At 37.1% G+C, this 24,418-nt stretch overlaps 1 protein-coding gene across 3 annotated transcripts in view; it reads left to right on the forward strand.

Moving 5' to 3' along the window:
• snx29 (sorting nexin 29) overlaps positions 1 to 24,418 on the forward strand; it is a 265,933-nt gene that overhangs the window by 47,856 nt on the left and 193,659 nt on the right. For 2 of the 3 annotated variants that reach the window (XR_015504021.1, XM_087276140.1), the window contains exon 14: positions 6,884 to 6,969. Coding sequence is in view for 2 of the 3 variants with exons in the window: in XM_087276140.1 (XP_087132266.1) it covers positions 6,884 to 6,969 (86 nt within the window). In the remaining variant the exon portion in view is untranslated. Of the gene's footprint in view, positions 1 to 4,461; positions 5,436 to 6,883; positions 6,970 to 24,418 lie in introns of those variants that run through there. The other variant, XM_087276141.1, reaches the window with a different exon arrangement.

The following is a 24,418-nucleotide window of genomic DNA, read 5'->3' on the forward strand; positions in this document are numbered from 1 at the left end:
ATTTCATCAGCTCTAATGTAGTGGTTCCTCAGGGGAATAATGTGGGGAGTGAATGAACAAATTAATTTAGCTCAGTAGGAGGACAGCGGCCGAGAGCAGGAGGCAGGCTTGTCAGTATGACGCTGTGTCAAAGAGAGGATTATGGGGGAGAAAACCACACTCTGTATCATGCTGGTGACATCTGCAGCTTGTCTGGATGGAGCATCCCTTCACTTTCTTCTCATCAGCTGGTTTAGGCAAACTGACACATGCTTGGCCTTGTTTACATGTTCATTTAATATGCATGTAAAAGCTCTACCAAGCGGCCTAATTGTATTTACGATTGCGGGAGTTGCTTAGTCTGTGGACTTCCATACTATACGTATAGTATGCTAAGAACATGTATGGAGCTAGTGATATGTCCAAATTCATAAGCTGTGTCGAAAATTGCATTCATCCATACCATACTATATAGTACACTAAAAACTGTATGCGAGCCAAGTAATATGTCTGAATTCAAACAGTATGCGAGAAGTACTTGGATGACCTACTACTTCAGGTGAGATTCTGAAGTGCGCATCCCATGGACACTATGCTATTCATGAAATAAATGAAAAAAATTCATGAATGGGAGTGAATTGACGCAACTGATGCGGGTAGGTCATGTGATGATGACAAAATGATGAATGTAGTACGTCTAATTTTTGTTCATACTACTGATATTCATACTGTATAGAACAGACTTTTCTAACAGCTGAGTATTACATTTAAATTCAAATGCAGTACCTACTAAGTAGTAGACTATTTTGGACGCAGCCATAGAATTGGAAAAACAGTATGTGAGAAGTACATACATAAGGTGCTGGAAAAGTTTCCAAGACTAGTTGCTATTTTCAGATCAACGCATCCTTAATTTTCCCGTTTTCTGCTACTTTGTTTAAATAGTAAATCCATTTCCACCACTTTGTGGACTCATGGGTCTCCTGGTGTAAAATAAAGCGTTAAAAAATGTGTTAAGGTGCATTGTTTGTGCGTTGTTATTTTGAGGAGCGAAAATAGACTGTTCAATAGATCAGCTGAGAGCAGGTTTAAAATCCAGCGCAGAGGACATTAGTTGTGCGCCTCGCTTAAAAATTGCTTAAAACACGGAGGATGTACAGTAATACAAAAATATCTTTACAAATGAAAAAGAATGAAAGGAATACTATATTACAAAAATATTATTTTCTACATAAATATAAAAACCAGTACCTCCCTGCCTTCTTCACCTCGGAAGCTTTTATCAGTTTATTCACGACAGCTTGGTTTTGTATAATGTTGTTATTAGTATTAGTGTAATTTATTATATGCAGTTTTGTTTTTGTTTTATTAAAAAAAGAACTTAGATTTGTCCACCTGTCAGGTTTTGGACCATATTATGGGGCATAGGACTCGTCTTTGGATATATAACTCAGTTTTTAAACACACTACATTATTATTTAGAATTTAGAACTAGTTTTAAACAAATCATTGTGCTTAATAAACAAAATTAATTATGTATAGGCTAATGGATGTCTTCAGTGAAGTGCGTACATCTCCTTATCCACATTCCCTTTTATATTTCCTTGTCCACGAAAGTGAGAAAGTGTCAGTAAAAGTAAAGGCCAAATGGAGGAGGCTCTTTCTTAATCCTTGCCTTGCAGATGGTCTGTTTAACTGTTTTCCCGCTAGTGAAGTGTTCAGTTTTTACACTTGCAAAGTCCACCATGTAAATAGCAAATGCGCCATGGTGTGACGCAACTGACTCCTAAAGGAAATGGCAGATGAGACTCTGATTGGTTTACTCTCAAAACACACCTATAACTCATGAAGAGAATAAGCTCAACCCTGTTAGACCATGCGCCAGAGCGCAGAGCGTATTTTTACATCCTTAAAATAGCAAAAGTGGATTAGGACATGCCCTTAATGCTTTTGCACCCTTTAGATGTTGCGCCTAGACCGTTAAAATACAGCCCTACATGTTAATTGGAGATCTGATTCTGATTCGTGATGAAATTTGTTTCACTAACGTTTTGGCTGCGATCATCAAATTCTGCAACACTTAAGATAATAGCAGCTGTTGTGTAATGCCAGTTCTGTGTTCAGCATTTTATGTAGCCTTGGGGAGATTGAAATGGGTTTTAGGAAGGACATCTGGACTGCTGTCAGTGTATGATCACATTATATTTCATTTATTTCACTCCCTCTCGGTCCTCAAATACGTTGCTCATCCCTCCCCACCGCATCCCTCCTCGCTCTTCAGACACTTCGTGCGCACCCTGTCAAACATCACCAAACCACCACCCCCCTTACAGCTGAGCGGGACTCTGCAAAATAAACCGTGAAACTCTTACCAATGTAAGGAGAGTTTACTCACACATGACTTGTTTTAGCTATTTTGGTCCATTTAGAAACTTTTCCATGTGAAGCGAACCGCACCAAGAACAAAGAGCAACAATGTAACAATTTTAATTCCTGTTTCGAAACAAATAAATCGATTCACGTGTGAAATCACCTTCAGTTTGCCTGCTTATACAATGTCCTAAAAGTATGTACATTTCTGTGTGTAACAGAAGAGTATGTGATGTTTTTGACACACTACCTTATTAATAGACCATTGCTTAATTTGTGCCCTGTCAATCATCTTGTTACAAAGTCCACATTTTTTATTTTCATATTTAATTTCCTGCCATTATTGGAGATGCAGCAGCAGGTTAATCTGCTATTTGCAGGACTTTCATGCAGAGAAAACTCCTCGGGTGTTTGCATAATTATTCGTTAATGACCAAGCGAGTCTTTATAATTTACATTGTAAAAAAAAAATCCTGATTGTCTTAAATTTTTAGGCTAAATCAAATTAACCTGCTATGTCTATTGAATTTATATTATGTTAAACTGACTTATACCTGCTTGCATAACTAAAATTAAGTTAGAACATGATAAACTTAGTTTAATAAGTTGCAATGAACTAAAAACATATCCTGTCCTGACTAACTGTTCAAATATTTTTTTAACAGAGCAGTGCCTGTTCACTATGTTTGTAGTTTGTTAACATTTTTTTTATCCATGTTTGTAGTTCTAATTGAATTCATGTCCAACACGTAATGTATTGTGGCCAATTTTAGCCATTAGAGTATGCACAGATCTGCACTTAGAATTTTTACCTTTATTAGTAGGCAATCCGGGTCACTTTAAAATGCTTCAACGTCAATCATAATTTCAGTGTACTATTAATTATATTTTTGAATATTATTTAGGACGGTTAGTAAGTGAATTAGGATACAGAAGTTTATTTCTATAGCAATTTTTTCCTATTACGGAATCAGTTGGTACCATCAACCAACATTCTTCAAAATAACATGTTTTTTGTTCAACAGAAGAAACTTAAATAGGTTTTGAACAAGTTAAAGATGAGCAAATAATGACTGATTTAATTTCTGACTGAACTTTTCCTTTAGCTTTGTTTTCTTCTCTCTGAATAGTTTCTTTCTTCATATTTCTTAAAAAAAAACCCTATTCATGATATGTCCAATCTTAATCTGTAGCTCTCTCTAGTTCCGTCTCAAATCCCAGGAGATCCAGACCAGTAAATGTATTTTTAATAGAATAATCTCATAAGGAACACTTTTATTATTCAGGTATTGCTAATGTATTCATCATAGTGTAGACTTAACGGAAAATTTGTTCAGTGGGCAATTAATTTCACATTTACTGCCACTTTTAATTATTGTAATAATTAAAATAACTATTGAACTATTCAATTAAACAGACAGTTTTAATGACGGCAACTTTGGTTTAATTAAAAAACATCATGTATAATTAAGATTTTTCAGAAAGATTTTTTATTATCTGTTGTTTAAAATTAACTTATAATTCTATAAATTATAGAATTTAATGGAAAATTTGTAGAATAGGTTATACAATTGAATGATCAACATAATTCTTAAATGCATCATACAATATATAAACAGTGATTTAACTTAATAACTCAAGTTATATAAATGTGTATGTATGAATATGTATGCAAAATATCAAAATTCACTGGTGGTTACAGTTCTATGGAAATTTCTTCTGCGTTTATAAAAAAAATACATATGCTGCAATTAAAAAAATATAGAATAAATTATTGAATTTTACAGAATGATATAAATAATAACCATAATGGTTTTCTGTGGTTTTGGAACCAATCTTATTCCTATTTTAAGACCCAGCTTCTTCAGCTTTTACATTTAGGCTTTCAATTGAACAAGAGTTGAACAAAAGATAATTTTTTTTTCTTCTGGAACTGCATAAGAGTGCACATATGAAGCACTTTTGAATGCATAGAGAAACTCATATTTCAGACTTCTAATTCAAACCTTTGTTAAACTGCTTCTGAGAACACACTGACCTGGAACAGTGACGAAAAAATAGTCTGATATAAATAAATGATTCATACATGCACATTCATTCTTGTCTTTTTAGACTTTACTTCGGAGAGAATGACATTATGTGTCATTCCAAGGAGGCCCTCATTAGCTAGACCACTAAATGCGACCCATAAGCCCTTCAGAGGGACACTGGATGTTAGTCTTCTAATATGAATACACTGGCATGTGTTCGTACTGTGGTCCTCTCTGCAGGAGCAATGGAAAAGATCAATGTGGCACACCTGACTTGCTGAGTCCTCCCCACAGAGAAGCTGTCGTTTATTAACTTTAATTAAATCGCTGCGGAATCATGCGCAGCTCGCCGGTGCGAAAAACGACCGAGTCCCCTCCTTTGAGAGCCTGCCAGACGCCTTTGGATCTCCTTCATTCTCTCCGCCCACTGAAGGGGAATAAAATGGGCAGTGATAAGCAAGTTACAAAAGACGTCCTGGAGGAATAGGAAGGGATGTTTTTCACAGTAACACAACCTGGATTGATTCTGATTGATTTTCCCGAACCACCGGTAACAAGCTTTGTGAGCAACATGCACAGGGACACACACATGCATGCACACACACATATTGTTCCATGGAACAGCCTTATTAAACTTTGTGTAAAGCTGTTGGTGGAATTGAATTCGGTGGGGGGCTTGATGTGGGAGTCTCTCAGTGGGCTCCTTGTGTTTACTGCTCATACATCCTGAATGTCAGGATAATGGTGGATGATATATCATGATGTGCTGAAATTGTGTGCATTCAGTTCTATCTGTAATCAAGATTTGTTTCTGTTTTATGTTCTGCAAAATGCAAGCTGATATTACAAATAATGAAAACAGTAAATTAATGTTTTCTGCTCATCAATTTAATAGCAATTTATCACACTTGGGGACAGATTAACTAACAGCAAACTGTCTTTTTGGTGTTAAGGGATAGTTTACCCTTCAGGAGTCATTTACTCACTCTTGTTTCAAACACTTGAGTTTTTTCTTCTGTTGAATATAAAAGAAGATATTTTGAAGAACGCTGAAAACCTAACCCGTATGTTTCTTTCTTCTGCTGAAAACAAAGAGGATATTTGGGGGAGTTGATTGACAGTTTTAGTTTGTTTGTCTTGAAATTTTTTTGTTTATATGGTGGAAATCTGCATTTAACAGCATTTTTAAACTTATACAGGGTTAAAATGACATTGGATCAGTAACCGAGTACACAACGGCATTGAAAAAAAAACTTTTGAGTGTATGGAACTGTCCTTTTCAGCATGTCTATGACTAATATACACTCACCGGCCACTTTATTAGGTACACCTTTCTAGTACCGGGTAAGACCCCTTTTTGCCTTGAGAGCTGCCTTTTTCTTAGTGATTTTGGTTAATATTTACATGATAACATGCAGTTGCAGGCAACGTTTTTTCTCCTGTTGTCCAATTTTGGTAAGCCTGTGCGAATTGTAGCCTTAGTTTCCTGTTCTTAGCAGACAGGAGTGGCACCCAGTGTGGTCTTCTGCTGCTGTAGCCCCTCAAGGTTCAACATGTTGTGCATTTAGATGCTTTTTTGCATACCTCTGTTGTAATGAGTGGTTATTTGAGTTGCCTTTCTATAAGCTCCAACCAGTTTTGCCATTCTCCTCTGACCTCTGGCATCAACAAGGAATTTGCGCCCACAGAACTGCCACCTCACTGGATATTTTCTATTTTTCTGACCATTTTCTGTAAACCCTAGAGATGGTTGTGTGTGAAAATCCCAGTAGACCAGCCTGTCTGGCACCAACAACCATCTCATGTTCAAAGTCACTTAAATCACCTTTCTTCTACATTCTGGTGCTCTGTTTGAACTGCAGCAGATTGTCTTGACAATGTCTACATGCCTAAATGCATTGAGTTGCTACCGTGTGATTGACAGATTAGATATTTGCGTTAACATGCAGTTATATTATATAAAGTAAATATAATATATTTAGGTGCATTTAAACAAAACAGCTTTTTAAAACCGTTATATCAATTAAAATAAGGGTTTGGTTACCTAACATGTTTAGGAAAAGAAAGATAATGGATTTAAATTCAAATAAAAATATTTCAACTGGATTTTACATTTTTCTTAAATAAAATGTCATATTTTCCCACAACATATTAATTTGGGTGTACTTGTTTCTGGACTGTGATCTTAAGGTTTTCGTTGGATTATTTGCAGTTTTAGCTTTGGTACTGCATAATCTGATGTATATGATCAAATATATTATTGGAAAGCCTACTAAAGACTACTAAATGTTTATCATATCAAAGTTGATAATTTCCTACTGTTTGCACTTATAGAACGTGATCAGTCTTAACTTCATTTAAAATCCTATTTAGGAATATTTTAATAGCTTCACCCTTATTTAGCATGAAAAACATTATGCAGCAGAGTTTTTACAATTTTTAAAAAAGTTAACAATTTTTGTGCATGTTTTGTTTTATTTATTATTTATTTTACATTTTTTCAGAGAGAATGAAGTTCTGAAGGTTCAGCTAAAGAAGTATGTTGGGGCTGTCCAAATGCTGAAAAGGGAAGGCAGCCAAGGCGGTGATGGTAAGACAGTGTTCTCTTACCTTTGCATGTTTGGCAAACATGTAGCAACCTCTTGGCAGTTCTTGGTAGTTACATTTGGTTGTAATTTTGAACCAGTAGTTCATCCAATCTCATACTCTCCTCTGTGGTGTTGCACTGATGACATATATTTTTTTTAAAACTTGACTGTGATTGGCCATAAAGGTCATCAGTTCGCCGAATCCACCGCTGTTGACTGAGTGTAACCACAGATATAGGGACATTTGGAGAGTTTTAAAGTCGCAAAGATCAGACGATTTATCAGCAGATCGTTCGTATGTCAGCTTATGAACAGACCAGCTGATCTTTGCGGCATTAAATGCTCCAGTTTCGCTGTATTTGTAGTTAGATTCAGTAAACAGTGAATAGTTTGGTGAACTGATGACCTTCACTGCTAAAAGATGCTCTTCCATATAATGGTAGTAAATAGTGATAAGAAACTATCAATTATCACAGAAAGTCAAATAAATGCTTTTTCTGTTTGACCATGTGGAGAATTACAGGTTATTATTTTTATTTAAAATAATCTTTCATTGCTAAATTCTTATTAACTTATTTCTTTTTGTTTTGTCTCTAAATATGTCTCTATAAATATTTATAATCAACATGAAATATGTGGAACAAGAAAATTATTGTGATGTTATTGCATTGAAAAAATGCTCGTTTGTTTACAATTTAAAACATGTTTATCGACAATTCCCCCTGTCCATTGTGATGTTTCACATTAGACATTGTATTATGTTTTATTGTTCAAAATCTACCAACTCTATGCTGCAGTTTACTCTCAAAATAACAAAGCAGGATACATTCCATGTAATATCCTCTCTGAGTTAAATATACATCTGTTGCGTCTGTTGTGAAGAAAAAGTTATCACATGCATCTGTCAACTTTCATTAAAACTGTCATCTAACAACAAGAGCTTCAGTCTGGATAGATTCAACTTTGTGAAGAAACAACACGGATACTTATTTTTGCTAGGCACTGTATTTCATGTCACATTTTATCAAAATGGTGCAATTGTGTGCTTTTTCTGGGGCGGCTTTGGGAGGGAATTACCTCATGATTGCAAGATCACTCATGAAGACAAATGCCATTGGATAATTTCTGAACAATTGGAATATATGGCACATGCTGCATAGTTTCATTCTAAGATATTTTTGTGGAAGATTGCAAGAATAACATAAAAAAAGATCTGTTTGTAATGGAAATAAATGAAAAAATGAAAGGATATACAGTTAAAGTCAGAATTATCAGCCCTCCTGAATTACTATCTTTCTGTATATTGTTTTCCCCAATTTCTGTTAAATGGAAAGATGATTTTTTTAAACAAGTTTCTAAACATTTTTTTTAGAACTCATTTCTAATAACAGATTTATTTTATCTTTGCCTTGATGACAGTACATAATATTTTACTAGATATTTTTTAAGACACTTCTATACAGCTTAAATGACATTAAAGGCTTAACTAGGTTAATTAGGTTATCTAGGTAAGTTAGGCTAATTATTCTAGCCAAAATAAAAGAAATTAGACTTTCTCTAGAAGAAAAAAAAATATAGGAAATACTGTAAACATTTTTTTTGCTATGTTAAACATAATTTGGGAAATATTCAAAATAAAAACTAAAATTCAAAGAAGGTCTAATAATCATAAGAGCAACACCAGAATAAGTAAAAGATGGCAGAATTTTCATTTTGGAGTGAACAAAGTGTTTAAATATTAAAAACAAAACAAAAACTCAGTATCAGATAAAACCACCTTATCAAAGCAAGACATTAACTTGAAAAAATGAAAAAAAAACTAATCATTTTATTTTATCCAACAACAACAACAAAAAATTCCAACTGTTATCTGTGCATTGATGTGTTACATCTGTAGACATTTCAAACCCCTGGAGCCTATAGACAGGTCCCAAAAAACCTACAAAAAGCACTTGAAATATTCCATTGCAGTAGTTCTCCATCTTCTCTCCAGACTATTAGCATGTGTGTGATGAATGACATGACATCCCTCAGTGGGATGCGGTCATATGTTTGAACAGCCTGTCTATAATTTCACAGTTTTTCTGTGATGTGGTGGGAATTTCAATGATCTCTACATCTTTTCATCAACAGATTGCGTCAGATGAACATTGTAAAATATCTCTGTGCAGTAACTTCGCCACTGAATCACGGCGTCTCTTATATGCAAAATAAAAGTCTGCCTTACAGGAGCTGAAGCGCGAAGCATTTATCAAAAATCCTGTGTGGGCTGTTTGCATCTCAGCTCTTCGATAAATCCGGCTAACAGGGTGATGCACGCCTAGCAACAATTGGTTGTGAACCTTTATGATTGCGCTTTGCATCTCTTTAATGGGTTTGACAAACATGCTTATCTTCGCAGATCAGCAGTCCCAGCTCTCCCAGCTCATCATTGGTTCACGCTTTTACAGTATCAGTCAAATCTGTGTGTGGAAGTCAGGTCCCAGAGGAGAGAAAGCCTTATAGAAACCCCAAACGCATGCCTAATAAAGAGTTTTATATGAGTGGATCATGCTGTGTTTGCTAGGTCTATTATGGCTCCTTGTTGGATGCACCAGGCAGCACTTTTGATGCGAATTCCTTCATTTGCTTTTCTCCCCTCTCTCTCTCTCTCTCTCTCTCTCTCTCTCTCTCTCTCTCTCTCTCTCTCTCTCTCTCTTCATTGTTGGAATAAATAACCAGAAAAAGGCCACTATAAGCGGGTCTCATTCTGCATTTGAAAGCCTAGTGAGCTGCCTATGGAGGGAGCATTTTAAAACATCAAAGGTGCAATTACTGTTTTGTGGTTAAGCCCAGTAATTGTGCTGCCTCCTTTAATCAACTTTAATCTAACTTTAAAGCTTTTTTTAAAAACACAATTGCATATATCTTTCACATGGAATTCACTCCCAGAATGCGCTGTGAGGATTTCTCTTGAAATGATCAATTTATTTAAACGATTTGGTTTTATTTTATGAATTTTGTTAATGAAATTCAAAGAGTGCTTATAAAAGGGGTTTCTTGTCTGTGCTGTCTGTTTAGTGTGATTTAAGGGGTTAGTTCAAGCAAAAATTAAAAGTTTGTCAATTATTTACTCATTTACTTGTAACAAATCATATCACCCTGTAGCACAAGACTACTCACTGAAGCTAAGCAGGGCAGAGTCTGGTCAGTACCTGGATAGGAGACCACATTGGAAAACCAGGTTGCTGTTGGTAGTGAGGTCAGCAGGGGGTGCTCAACCTGCGGTCATTAGCTATGTTTCCATCCACCTATTTTTATGCACATAAAAAATGGTTGATGGAAATGCCATGATGCGCATAAAAATCATATCGGAAAAAATTTTTATTCAATAAAATGTGCATGAACTACGATGGAAACACTTACCGCACACATTTCAGTATGCGCATAAAAAAGGTCATGTGAATTTGTTATAAGAGATCATGTGATGATGAAAATGTGTGTAAATGAACAAAGCAGCAGGCTGAACACGCTGTAAACCATCTGAACTGTTGTTTTAGTCATTCTAAAACGCCTTAACCGTTTAAGTATTATTATTAATGGCCCCCAGAATCAAGAGCGTCTGTGCTCCGCATCTGACACCTTCAAACGCCACCATGCGTCATCAAATCATTTATTAGATGAAGAAATGATTGACGCAGCTTCTCCAACAGCAGCAAATTCAGTTTTTATTGTTGATACCAGTTAATCAGGAAGTGATGATTTTGTTCGCTTTGACACGTTGGATGGAAACCCTGCTATATTCGCACATTTTTTATGTGATAATCCAAGATTATGCTGCACACTTGTGGTGGTGCGGAGAAACCCCTCATGATTGTAAAGTGCTTTGTGTGATTGGCCATATATAAATACACATTACATAATACTTTCTTCTGTTGACTGCTATGGAAGTCAGTGGTTACAGGTTTCTCACATTTTCAAAATAACTTCTTTTTTGTTTACACAATCTTATTACTTTTGTATTTGAAACCACATGAGGGTGAGTAGTGAGCTAATTTTCATTTTTGGGTGAAGTATCCCTTTAACGTGTAAGGTTTCATGACCAATAATATGCTGTTTATACTGTAGCATATGAGTGCTTGCATATGAGATTTATTGATACTGCCCATGTAGAACACACACACATACATGCAGTTTTCACACTGTAGAATCTTGCATATGTCGAGTGCTCACATAAAAGGTTTCCTTATCATTAAGTTGTCTCCTATGTATATTAAATGTATGTGTTTAAAGACTGATAATATGCTGCCTATGCAGCGTTTGAGCTTTTGTCAATGATAAGCATGCTGCCTGTGTAGAGTGCTTACGTGTGAGGTTTCGAAACAAAAGCAAAAACACAAGATATATGCCAACTTCAGTAGTTGGAATAAGCTGTGGTATACCGTGAGCAGTAAAGACATGCCACTCAGTAAATTAATTCATCTTAATTTCTATAGGGATTTTACAATGTGGATTGTGTCAAAAGCAGCCTAACAGATAAAGAAAAGAGAATAAAAAGCTATAACAATATTCCAAATAGAGGAATAATCCAGCATGTCATTGAGACAGGAGAACAGTGGGGGAATGCTGGTGTAGTTTTAGATAAAGGTAGGTTTTGGAGCCAGCCTCAGTCGGCCTCAAGCTAATTTCTTTTTTCAGTTTCTTTTATATTCGCTTCACAAGAGAGACCGGGGTTGCCGCTTGGCTTTCATGTAAAGTTTTTTGACCATTAGGACGCTGCTTATATAGTGCCTTTATATGAGGTTCCTTGACTGCTCTGCCTATGTAGAGTGCTCATTCTGCCTCATGTTTGTAGAATGTACATACATGAGGTTTGCGAATGTTAAGGTGTTTATATGTAGCGTGCTCATTCTTGAGGTTTCCTGAGCATTAGGATGCTGTCGATGTAGAACACTCATACATGAGGTTTCCTGACCATTAGGATGCTGTCTGTGTAGTATGCTCATGTATGATGTTTTCTGATCATTATGATTCTGTTTATGTAAAACCCTCATACAGTGAATCTAGTTTTCTGACCTTCAGGATGCTGTCTATGTAGAATGCTCATGTATGAGTTTTTCTGACCATTAGGATGCTGTCCATTTAGAACCCTCATACAGTAGATGACGTTTTCTGACCATTAGGATGCTGTCTATGTAGAACACTCATACAGTAGATGGATTGACCATTAGGATGCTGTCTATGTAGAACCCTCATACAGTAGATGACGTTTCCTGACCATTATTATGCTGTCTATATAGAACACTCATACAGTAGATGACATTTCCTGACCATTAGGATGCTGTCTATGTAGAATGCTCATGTATGATGTTTCCTGACCATTAGGATGCTGTCTATGTAGAACCCTCATACAGTAGATGGATTGACCATTAGGATGCTGTCTATGTAGAACCCTCATACAGTAGATGACTTTTTCTGACCATTAGGATGCTGTCTATGTAGAACACTCATACAGTAGATGGATTGACCATTAGGATGCTGTGTAGAACACCCATAGATGACATTTTCTGACCATTAGGATGCTGTCTATGTAGGACCCTCATACAGTAGATGACGTTTTCTGACCATTAGGATGCTGTCTATGTAGAACACTCATACAGTAGATGACATTTCCTGACCATTAGGTTGCTATGTAGAACACTCATACAGTACATGGCCTTTTCTGACCATTAGGATGCTGTCTATGTAGAATGCTCATGTATGAGTTTTCTGACCATTAGGATGCTGTCTATGTAGAACACTCATACAGTAGATGACGTTTTCTGACCATTAGGATGCTGTCTATGTAGAACACTCATACAGTAGATGGATTGACCATTAGGATGCTGTCTATGTAGAACCCTCATACAGTAGATGACGTTTCCTGACCATTAGGATGCTGTCTATATAGAACACTCATACAGTAGATGACATTTCCTGACCATTAGGATGCTGTCTATGTAGAATGCTCATGTATGATGTTTCCTGACCATTAGGATGCTGTCTATGTAGAACCCTCATACAGTAGATGGATTGACCATTAGGATGCTGTCTACGTAGAACCCTCATACAGTAGATGACTTTTTCTGACCATTAGGATGCTGTCTATGTAGAACACTCATACAGTAGATGGATTGACCATTAGGATGCTGTGTAGAACACCCATAGATGACATTTTCTGACCATTAGGATGCTGTCTATGTAGGACCCTCATACAGTAGATGACGTTTTCTGACCATTAGGATGCTGTCTATGTAGAACACTCATACAGTAGATGACATTTCCTGACCATTAGGTTGCTGTCTATGTAGAACACTCATACAGTACATGGCCTTTTCTGACCATTAGGATGCTGTCTATGTAGAATGCTCATGTATGAGTTTTTCTGACCATTAGGATGCTGTCCATGTAGAACCCTCATACAGTAGATGACGTGTTCTGACCATTAGGATGCTGTCTATGTAGAACCCTCATACAGTAGATGACGTGTTCTGACCATTAGGATGCTGTCTATGTAGAACACTCATACAGTAGATGACGTTTTCTTACCATTAGGATGCTGTCTATGTAGAATGCTCATGTATGAGGTTTCCTGACCATTAGGATGCTGTCTATGTAGGACCCTCATACAGTAGATAACGTTTTCTGACCATTAGGATGCTGTCTATGTTGAACCCTCATACAGTAGATGACGTTTTCTGACCATTAGGATGCTGTCTTTGTAGAACCCTCATACAGTAGATGACATTTCCTGACCATTAGGATGCTGTCTATGTAGAACACTCATACAGTACATGGCCTTTCTGAACATTAGGATGCTGTCTATGTAGAATGCTCATGTATGAGGTTTCCTGACCATTAGGATGCTGTCTATGTAGGACCCTCATACAGTAGATGACGTTTTCTTACCATTAGGATGCTGTCTATGTAGAACACTCATACAGTAGATGACATTTCCTGACTATTAGGATGCTGTCTATGTAGAATGCTCATGTATGAGGTTTCCTGACCATTAGGATGCTGTCTATGTAGGACCCTCATACAGTAGATGACGTTTTCTGACCATTAGGATGCTGTCTATGTAGAACACTCATACAGTAGATGACATTTCCTGACCATTAGGTTGCTGTCTATGTAGAACACTCATACAGTACATGGCCTTTTCTGACCATTAGGATGCTGTCTATGTAGAATGCTCATGTATGAGTTTTTCTGACCATTAGGATGCTGTCCATTTAGAACCCTCATACAGTAGATGACGTTTTCTGACCATTAGGATGCTGTCTATGTAGAACACTCATACAGTAGATGACGTTTTCTGACCATTAGGATGCTGTCTATGTAGAACACTCATACAGTAGATGGATTGACCATTAGGATGCTGTCTATGTAGAACCCTCATACAGTAGATGACGTTTCCTGACCATTAGGATGCTGTCTATATAGAACACTCATACAGTAGATGACATTTCCTGACCATTAGGATGCTGTCTATGTAGAATGCTCATGTATGATGTTTCCTGACCATTAGGATGCTGTCTATGTAGAACCCTCATACAGTAGATGGATTGACCATTAGGATGCTGTCTATGTAGAACCCTCATACAGTAGATGACTTTTTCTGACCATTAGAATGCTGTCTATGTAGAACACTCATACAGTAGATGACGTTTTCTTACCATTAGGATGCTGTCTATGTAGAATGCTCATGTATGAGGTTTCCTGACCATTAGGATGCTGTCTATGTAGGACCCTCATACAGTAGATAACGTTTTCTGACCATTAGGATGCTGTCTATGTTGAACCCTCATACAGTAGATGACGTTTTCTGACCATTAGGATGCTGTCTTTGTAGAACCCTCATACAGTAGATGACATTTCCTGACCATTAGGATGCTGTCTATGTAGAACACTCATACAGTACATGGCCTTTCTGAACATTAGGATGCTGTCTATGTAGAATGCTCATGTATGAGGTTTCCTGACCATTAGGATGCTGTCTATGTAGGACCCTCATACAGTAGATGACGTTTTCTTACCATTAGGATGCTGTCTATGTAGAACACTCATACAGTAGATGACATTTCCTGACCATTAGGATGCTGTCTATGTAGAATGCTCATGTATGAGGTTTCCTGACCATTAGGATGCTGTCTATGTAGGACCCTCATACAGTAGATGACGTTTTCTTACCATTAGGATGCTGTCTATGTAGAACCCTCATACAGTAGATGACGTTTTCTGACCATTAGGATGCAGTCTATGTAGAATGCTCATATATGAGGTTGCCTGACCATTAGGATGCTGTCTATGTAGAACACTCATACAGTAGATGACATTTCCTGACCATTAGGATGCTGTCTATGTAGAATGCTCATGTATGAGGTTTCCTGACCATTAGGATGCTGTCTATGTAGGACCCTCATACAGTAGATGACGTTTTCTGACCATTAGGATGCTGTCTTTGTAGAACCCTCATACAGTAGATGACATTTCCTGACCATTAGGATGCTGTCTATGTAGAACACTCATACAGTAGATGACGTTTTCTGACCATTAGGATGCTGTCTATGTAGAACCCTCATACAGTAGATGACGTTTTCTTACCATTAGGATGCTGTCTATGTAGAACACTCATACAGTAGATGACATTTCCTAACCATTAGGATGCTGTCTATGTAGAATGCTCATGTATGAGGTTTCCTGACCATTAGGATGCTGTCTATGTAGAACCCTCATACAATAGATGAGGTTTTCTGACCATTAGGATGCTGTCTATGTAGAATGCTCATGTATGAGGTTTCCTGACCATTAGGATGCTGTCTATGTAGAACACTCATGTATAACTTTTTTCTGACCGTTAAGATACTGTCTATGTAGAAGGCTCATGTATGAGAATACGTCTACGCTGGCTGCAGACAGAGAGGCAGCTCAAAAGGTTGCAGAACAGGGTTTAAATGATTCCTTCCTCCACGTCTTCTGTGCTAATGATGCGTCCGTACTGTACTCTGACTTTGATCTTGAACAGCAACTGAAAAGTGTGGTTGGGACACATCAAATTGATATACAAGCGCACAATACAAGCCTTTTTTTCATGTCCTGTCAGACAGCGCGCACATGATATAAGCTCTTTTGAAAGTTTGGCTTTAATGATAGTGCGCTCCTGATGTGATCTTACGTGAACCCACGCTTCCTGAGATCATGATATTTTAAAAAGAATTCCTTGAGTCTCCCCAAAGTTGAACTGCTATCAGAGTATTGCAAGTGTTGGATTAGAGCATGCAATTAGATAAACGACTCGCTCCACCAAAATGTGAAATTGAAGAATCTTTTTCATTCCCATATCAAATATCCTTTTATTAAGCATTGGAAGTGAACAGGAAATCATGCAAATGAAGGAGGTTAAATGTCTTGTCACTTGCAGAGGCTGCAAAGAGAGAGCAGGAGCAGCTGGGGTTTCGTTTTTTTCTCCCCTGTTCTTTGGAAATGTGGGTCAAAGGAAGAGTCATCATTTCTGGGAAAACCAGAGCTGCGTAAACCCTACATATGTCTGTGACGATAGATGGTTTTTCTGCAGCTCATTATAATTAATAAATGTGTGTGAGTTGGGTCCCAAATGGTTGACTAGTTAATCAACACCCCACTAGCTGATTCATGAGCTTCACTAGTTTATAGAACACAGAGGCACACAGTTTTGTACATGTGTTGTTAAAAGCATTTTTAAACTGTGTATTATGATTAAGCAGTGCTTATAAATGGCTGTTGAGCTGGAATATTCTACTGAAATGAGTACAGGCTTGGACCTATAAACAGTATTTCCTACATCATGATTTAACAGGCAGATTTGCATTCCATCACTGCAGTATTTGAGCTGACTATTTCAGATGAGTTAAAATACTGGCTCTCACTTTTGCATTCAATTCACATAAGAATGCAAAAGATTTGCTCTCTGGGTAAGTGATCTTGCCGAACAGAAGTTACAAAATGGCAATAATATAAATTAAAACATTATATATTTTAAATATTAATAGAAAATATATTAAAAAAATATTAAGGTAAGGCAAAACAAGGCAAGTTTTTATATTGCACATTTCAGACACACTGGTAATTCAAAGTGTTTTAAAGAGGAATAAAAAAAACAAGAAAAACAAAAAATTATCAAGAAAATTGAAAATCATTAAAAAACAGATTGAAATGTGTTAAAACAGGTTATAAAGGAATGAAAAAGAAAAGAAAGACATAATAATGTGATCTGTCGGATGTAGCACAGTGCTCAGTCAGTAAAGACACACTAAACAGATGTGTTTTATGTCTTGATTTGAATGTGCATAATGTTGAAGCACATCTGATCATTTCTGTAAGCTGATTCCAGCAGTGGGAGGCGCTGAAGCAGAAGGCCGATTTAACCTGCCTTGACTGAACTCTTGAAATTTCGAATTAACTTGATCCTAATGATCTAAATGATCTGTTAAGAGGGTTTTTAGTATCTAGGGTATCATATTGGGTATTGTAGTCTGAGTTACGGTGCTGCACAGTAAAACAAAGTTACATAAATCCCATTTTTGTGAGTACGTAAAGTGGTAGTTAAAGACTGCTAATAAAAAAAGAGGATCAGTGGGAGTTTCCATACAAGTTGCATGATTTTTTTCTCCAGAATTTGTATTTATTGCCAATAAACACACTACATTATTATTAATTTTTATAAATTAATTATATAGCTATGTTTTAATCTAAATTCTCTTTAAAATATTTTACTAAACTTTATAATATATTTATACATTTCATATGTTCAAACAAAAATGCTCAATGCTGGAAAAAAAACATTTTATGTCAGTTTTTGTGTAAATTGAAATTCCAATACATTTTAATCAATTATAAGGAATGAATGCTGTAAGAATGTGGTAAAAAAATGGAAAGTTGTACATTTCACTTTCAACTTTTAATTCAAATTTGCTAATTACATAAAATATAGTTTTAGTTGAATATTACATTAACTATTCTATACAATAATGATTTTTTTCTGAGTCTAAACAAACCCACAATTTTAATATAATAGATTGATGCATGCATTTTTTAGGGTTGTGTACACAAATTATGCAATTCAGTATCAAGTAAATGTACTGTACCTTCATTCAAGGCATTAATTAGAAACAACAGTAAAATTTATTTTGTTATTTTAGTGTTTGTTTTTTTAAGCCTTTAAGGGCATCTGTTTTATTTTCAAGGGTGAAAATATGTATTCTTGTGTCCCCAGAATGTGTCTGTAAAGTTTCAACTCAAAACACCGATCAGATTATTTATTATACCTTTCAGAATATTGCAATTTTATGCTGTGAACACAATGTAGCTGTTTTCGTGGCCTGTGGCTTTAATGCTGGTTCTCCCTGCCTACCGTTCCCACTTGCCTGTCAGAGTGTGCCTTAATCCCCACCTCAGCTGCATCAGATAAACAGCACAGTGACAGACATTAAGGAAGTAGATCTCACGTAACGTTGGTGAGAAAATATTACAGTTGGAATTTGACCATTAGCACATGCACACACGCGCATTTAACTTTGCACTGTTTTTTTGCATGCAAATGTGACAGGATACATGTAAATATTCACTGCTGTATGGATATCCATTATGTGAATGTGCAAAATAAACCTGATTTAGCATCCACAAAATTAAAACGTCTTCTTTTTTAATTGTACTGACATGTGGCTGTGGTAAAAGTAAGTAAAGATGGTAAAATTGCTGTAATTTATTATAAACATGCACTGTTTTAAAAACATTTTAAACTTGTAAAACTCATTCTTGATCACACTTGATGATGATTGATGATCACAGTGATCACAGTCTTTTAATCCCAGTTGCTTTGTGCACATCCTGTTTTGTTGATATAATTATACGCATTACTATAGAGACATGTAAATACGCGGCTGTCAATCAATCCAGTGGGTGGGGAAACCGCTCTTCTATGTCACATTGTGTTGGACCTCAAAATGGCAGGGATTTGGAGGTTATTTTAACATCAGGAAATAAAAAAAAAGAAACTTAATGTGTTTATGTCACCCCACTATACCCACACACGGTTCTGTCTAAACAGCTCTAAGGTGCCTCTTAAGCTTTTTTAAATGATAAAAAGATGAATATGGGTATTTAGTTGTTAAAGAAATTATAGTTGCATACAGTAAAACTACTCTGATGCAGCCCATGTCCATCATGATATGAGATTTTGCCATTCATATAGTGATGGATTGGTTGCTTCATCAGCCCTCCCTGACTTATAATCCACCCATTTGTATGAGCCTCTGACAGGCTAAATGAATCTCAGCTCAGGAAACGGATCAGGCTGCTATTTAAAAATGAATAAACGTGCCGGGCTTTCGCCTCTCCCCCGATGACAGCTACAGTTAATGAGTCAATGCGGGCCATTCTTCACCAGCGCAGCCAGAAAAGCATTAATAATTTCATGTTTCGAATTCATTACACGGCGGATTGTATTTACTCGTCCCTCTTGGGCTCTGCAAGCGAAGTCGTTTTTGTGTTGTTTTGCACCTCTGCTTTTGATGGAGAGGTGTGGATGATCGGCAGCCGTGTGTGGGTAATGTGGGTTATTTTGTTTACTTTGACTAATGCGGATCCCCGTCGTGTGCGTGAAAGCGCCCTCTTTATTAATGGTTCGCAAATGAGCGGCCGCGTAGGTGGGGCCAGGTGGTCTTCAGCAAGGGGCATGACGTACCCCATCACCTGCTAATGAACGGTGTTAATGAACATTTTAATCATCGCCCGCAGGTTAAACTGAGAGCTCATAATTTTCGGCTCAAGAGGTGTCTGTTATTGTTCTGCAGATAGAGAGGCCGGGGCAGGTGTACACCTGATACCTCAGTGGGTGCACCTGGAACAGCCATGGCTCTTCTATTGCCTGTGGTTATTTTTCATTTACTGTCAAGCCATCCTTCGACATCGCCACAGATGCTTCCCTCCGGCGACAGAGCGGGTGCTACCGCTTCTTGGCTGTGGTGGACCTCCAGATCTCCACTGACAGGCAGGCAGAGGGTGACGCTGGCACTAATTTGTGATTCAGGTCTTGTTGCACCATCCCAGAGTGAGAGAGAGAGAAACAGACAGGCGAGTAGAAAGGGCAGAGGGTGGACTACATTTATCCGTCGTTACTCAAGTCGTTATCACAGTGAATTTCGATCTAGAATGAAAATCCAATATGCGAGACGAGTAAATAAAGACATCAGAATGGAAGCTGTGTTTGTCTGAGCTGTGGCACAGAGCTAGTGTGACTGGATTAGTTTAGACTTTTTTGTCTGATATAATACTATTTGCTAGAACATAATGAATAAGTGAAGCTTTGTTTTTTTATCCACTGTTCCCCGTCACCCCTTGATGATTTGTGTGAATTATTGGAGTGAATTCTGTTATTCTGTAAACAATTAGTGTAGTGTTTTAAAAATGCTACAATGAGGTGGCATTTTTCTCCTTATTATCGATTGTATATTATAAAGGCAATTTATTAGAATTAACAAATTACTTTCAGCAGACCATGAATAACACAAACTTGAAACCAAGTAGTCTGCGGACAGGTTGACTATTACTGTATTGTTGGAAATACAAAGAAATAATAACACAGAGCAAAGCTTTAGTAGTTACTAATGTTTCATTTTAATGCCATGTGTAACGTTATTTTCATATTGGATTGAAAACTTACACGTATCACCAAATTATTTGAAGCCCAACCTTACTTTTTAAAATAATTTTTCATTAATTTATTTGTTTATTTGATCATTCATTCATTCATTCATTCATTCATTCATTCATTCATTCATTCATTCATTCATTCATTCATTCATTCATTTAATTTAACCAGGTAAAAAAAAACAACTTATTGAGCTAAAAATCTCTTTTGCAAAAGTGGCCTGGTTAAAAAAAAAAAAAAAAAAAAAAGCCAGCAGCATATAAGGTTACATAAATACAAACATTTAAAACGAAGATAAATCCAAAAAATAGCAAAAAAAAAAATAAATAAATAAAAAAATAAATAAAAAATAACTAAACCCAAATCCCATATCACATCTAGGATTTGTCTAAGGAGGAAAAAAAGATGAAACAGAACAAAAGATTAGCTTAAACTGTTAATTAGCATATTAGATTAAACAATTTATTGACCGAAGCACAAAAACCTCATCTACTAAATGCATTAAATTGATAAAAATGGCAGTAAAGGGACTTGTAGTGTTAGGAAAATGGTAGCTGTCTATTCTTCATGAAAAAGTTGAGCAGTAACACTGTTTGCTTGAAGACATTAGCCACCACTGCTGTTTTTAATGTCTAAAATAAGACTAAATGTTTTTAAGCAGCAAATAAGCACAATTTAAAATGTTTTCTTGACAATCAATTCAGTTTAATTCATCTTTATTTCTATAGCACTTATAGAATGTACATTGTTTCGAAGCAGCTTAACATAAAAGATTATAGTAAACTGAAACTGTGTCAGTACATTTGTTTGAGTTGAAATTCAGTTTATTTCAGTTCAGTGTGGTTTAATTTTCACTGCTGAAACAAACACTGAAGAGCAAATCTATCGATGCGCAGCTCCACAAGTCTCGTACCATGCAAGCCAGTGGCGACAGAGCAGAGGAACAAGCTTCACCAATTGATGGAAGTGAAGGAAAAAACCTAGAGAGAAACCAGGCTCAGTTGGGCACAACAATTTCTCAGCTGGCCACACTTCCTGTAAGTGCCGGAGGCTGGAGAATGCTGGACGTCCATCGTAGAGAACTGCAGGTGGGAGAGGTCACCGGCTGGTGTACAGGCTGGCCCTCCAGGATTAATGCAAAGACTCGTCTGTCACTAGGGTCTCTTGCTCTCCACTCCGTCATGACCACCAAAGCAGCTGCTCAGGATACAGCCTGGTCCAGGATTATGGAAACCTTTGGAATAATAAAACAGACTATAATTTAAACGGCATCTGCACTTTTGTTAATGCCTTTTGCTGACAATCACATGAAGAATGATTTTAGTTTTTCCATCATCACAATAAATAAGTTAAAATTAGCCTAAAATTAGCCTGTTAAGACCTTAACAGTCTTTACCTTAAAATTCTGAAAATAATTTTCAGATTAAAATACTCTTCTCTTTTACCTGATTCACAAGAGGTATCAGCATCAACATTTCCCATTCATTTTGAATGGGTGACATGAGGCGTTGTCAGTGGTGCTTCAGTTTGGCGTTGCTTTCTACAAAAAATGGGAATTTCTCAATTTTTCAGGCCACAACGGAAGCGGCAGCCAATCAGATCGCTTAATGCAAACACCCCAGGTTGCAAATAGCCAGTTGTGGTCTAGTTTCATTGGCTGACGCTGCTATAATGATCATGTCAACCCCAACTTCAGTCACGCCCTCCGTCAATCGTGAACACTGATGCCCTGTGTGAATCGGGCATTTCTACTATAAAGCAGCTCTTCAGTGTTTGATCTTGACAGCCTGAACAGATAATCAAACATACGAAGATTTTCATGTTAGAGGCGGAGTCCCAGGGCCACACCCACTTATTATATAATCACCACGGGCCAAATAATAGTTCAAAAGTGTTCACAAGCCATAGCAAAAATGTCACCCTAGAGTTTGAGCATGTGAATTTCTGTACTACATTGTAAAAATGGGAGGGATAAATTAAGATGATTACACTCATTTCTAAATTCACTGAGCGGCCCCTGTTTTAATTTTCTATTGATTTCACACTATCACGTAATGCGATTTCGTAAGTCAGAGTTCAACAAGCTTCACCTTTGGAATGCTCTGAAGTATTTGCATTTGTATGAATAGAAGTCTAGTCTATGGGGCAAAGAGTTCAGTGTTGACCACAGCTCGAGGCAAGCATTTTTTAACTCCTGACACAAACTTTGTTTTGACCTGATTTTGTTTGCACTTCCATTTCACTTCCATGTTGAGGCCTTAATTGTGCAAGTAATTAACAGAAACAACTTACTTGCTTCAAATGGTCATACAAAGTGAAACAATGTCATGCCTTACTTTGATTTAAAGCTTCACAAGTAAACTGTACAGTAGTCTATGGTAAAATGTATATTGGTTACATACTATCTTAAATATGTGTTTTTTTCTTCTTTGCATTGTGTGTGTGTGTGTTTTGGATTTATCCCTGCGGCATGTTCTCGCCCAATCTCTCTGAAACATCTAGTACGAACAAGCTCTTAAACCTGTTGTGTTTATCTGTCTTGCTTTCTCCCAGTAGCATCTCCGACTTTTGTGTTCATCTTGCACAATGACAGCTATACAGTAAGGGTGAAGTGCAGGGCAACAGATTGTAAGCAGTACAAGGAAACCAATGCAACAGTTGCGTTCTAGTGAGTAGCAGCTGCTTATCTGACATTATTCAGATGAAGCTGGACTTCAGAGGCCTATACCATGCTGGGGCCCTCCAGGAACGCTCTGTGCTCCGACAGACCTGCGCTCATCGGAAAAGCAGCTTGACGCTTCTGCTCTTATCAAAGCGAGGCCGGCCAGTCTGCATGTCCCCAGGCCCTGTTTGGGGAAAAAAAAAAAAGCATAAGGAGATGAAGAGTAATGCTTGTACCTGACCCATGCTAATGCACCTCTCAGCATGGCGACTTAAGCTCCTTAACATGCATGATGGTTATCGTGGTTAATTGAACTGTTTCTTGTTAACCCAGCAGCCAAACTGAAGAGGTGATGGCTGCCGGCAAGTTTTTGCACTTGATAAGCGTTTGGGAATTAGAACTTTTATGTTTGTTGTCGTTTTGTGCAGAACTAATTGTTATCTAATAAGCGTGGCTGTTATGTTGCATTATAGCCATTTCAATCCTCAGACACTATTAAGAAGTGGGTCACCACGGCCTGATTTTGAATTTATTTTGATGTCAACATCAATCGGGGGTCACAGTCTATTTTTCTCATGTCTTTTTTGAGTAAAAGAGGGGTTAACAAAGGAAAATGTACTGTGATTTTTCTTTTCCGTCAGGAAAGAATAGTTTTGAAATAGAGTTTTGGAAGAAAAAATACTTGGTCGCACTTTGGACCCTTTCATACACCCAGCTTAATAACACGCAAGACATGTTTGGGGCAATTTGTTGCTATTTTCAGACCAGCACAACCCTAATTTTCAGGTTTTCCACCACGTTGTATAAATAGCAATTCCATTTGCGCCACTTTGTTGACTCATGGGTGTTCCAGTCTATGAAGGATGTGTTAGACGCATTGTTGACGTGTTGCTATTTTGATGAACTAAAACTGACCATGTCATTGGCCAGCTGAAAGTCCAGCGCAGGGCATGTTAGTTGTGCACCTATGTGGGTCCAAACACTATTGCTTAATACACACCGGATGTACAGCAATACACATATATCTTAAAAAAAAAGGAATAAAATATGCCTCCATGCCTTTATCCCAGGGGGCTTTTTC

The sequence above is a fragment of the Danio rerio genome, chromosome 12 (assembly GCF_052040795.2).
Source record: "Danio rerio strain M-AB ecotype USA chromosome 12, GRCz13ab, whole genome shotgun sequence".
Classification (NCBI taxonomy): Eukaryota; Metazoa; Chordata; class Actinopteri; order Cypriniformes; family Danionidae; genus Danio; species Danio rerio.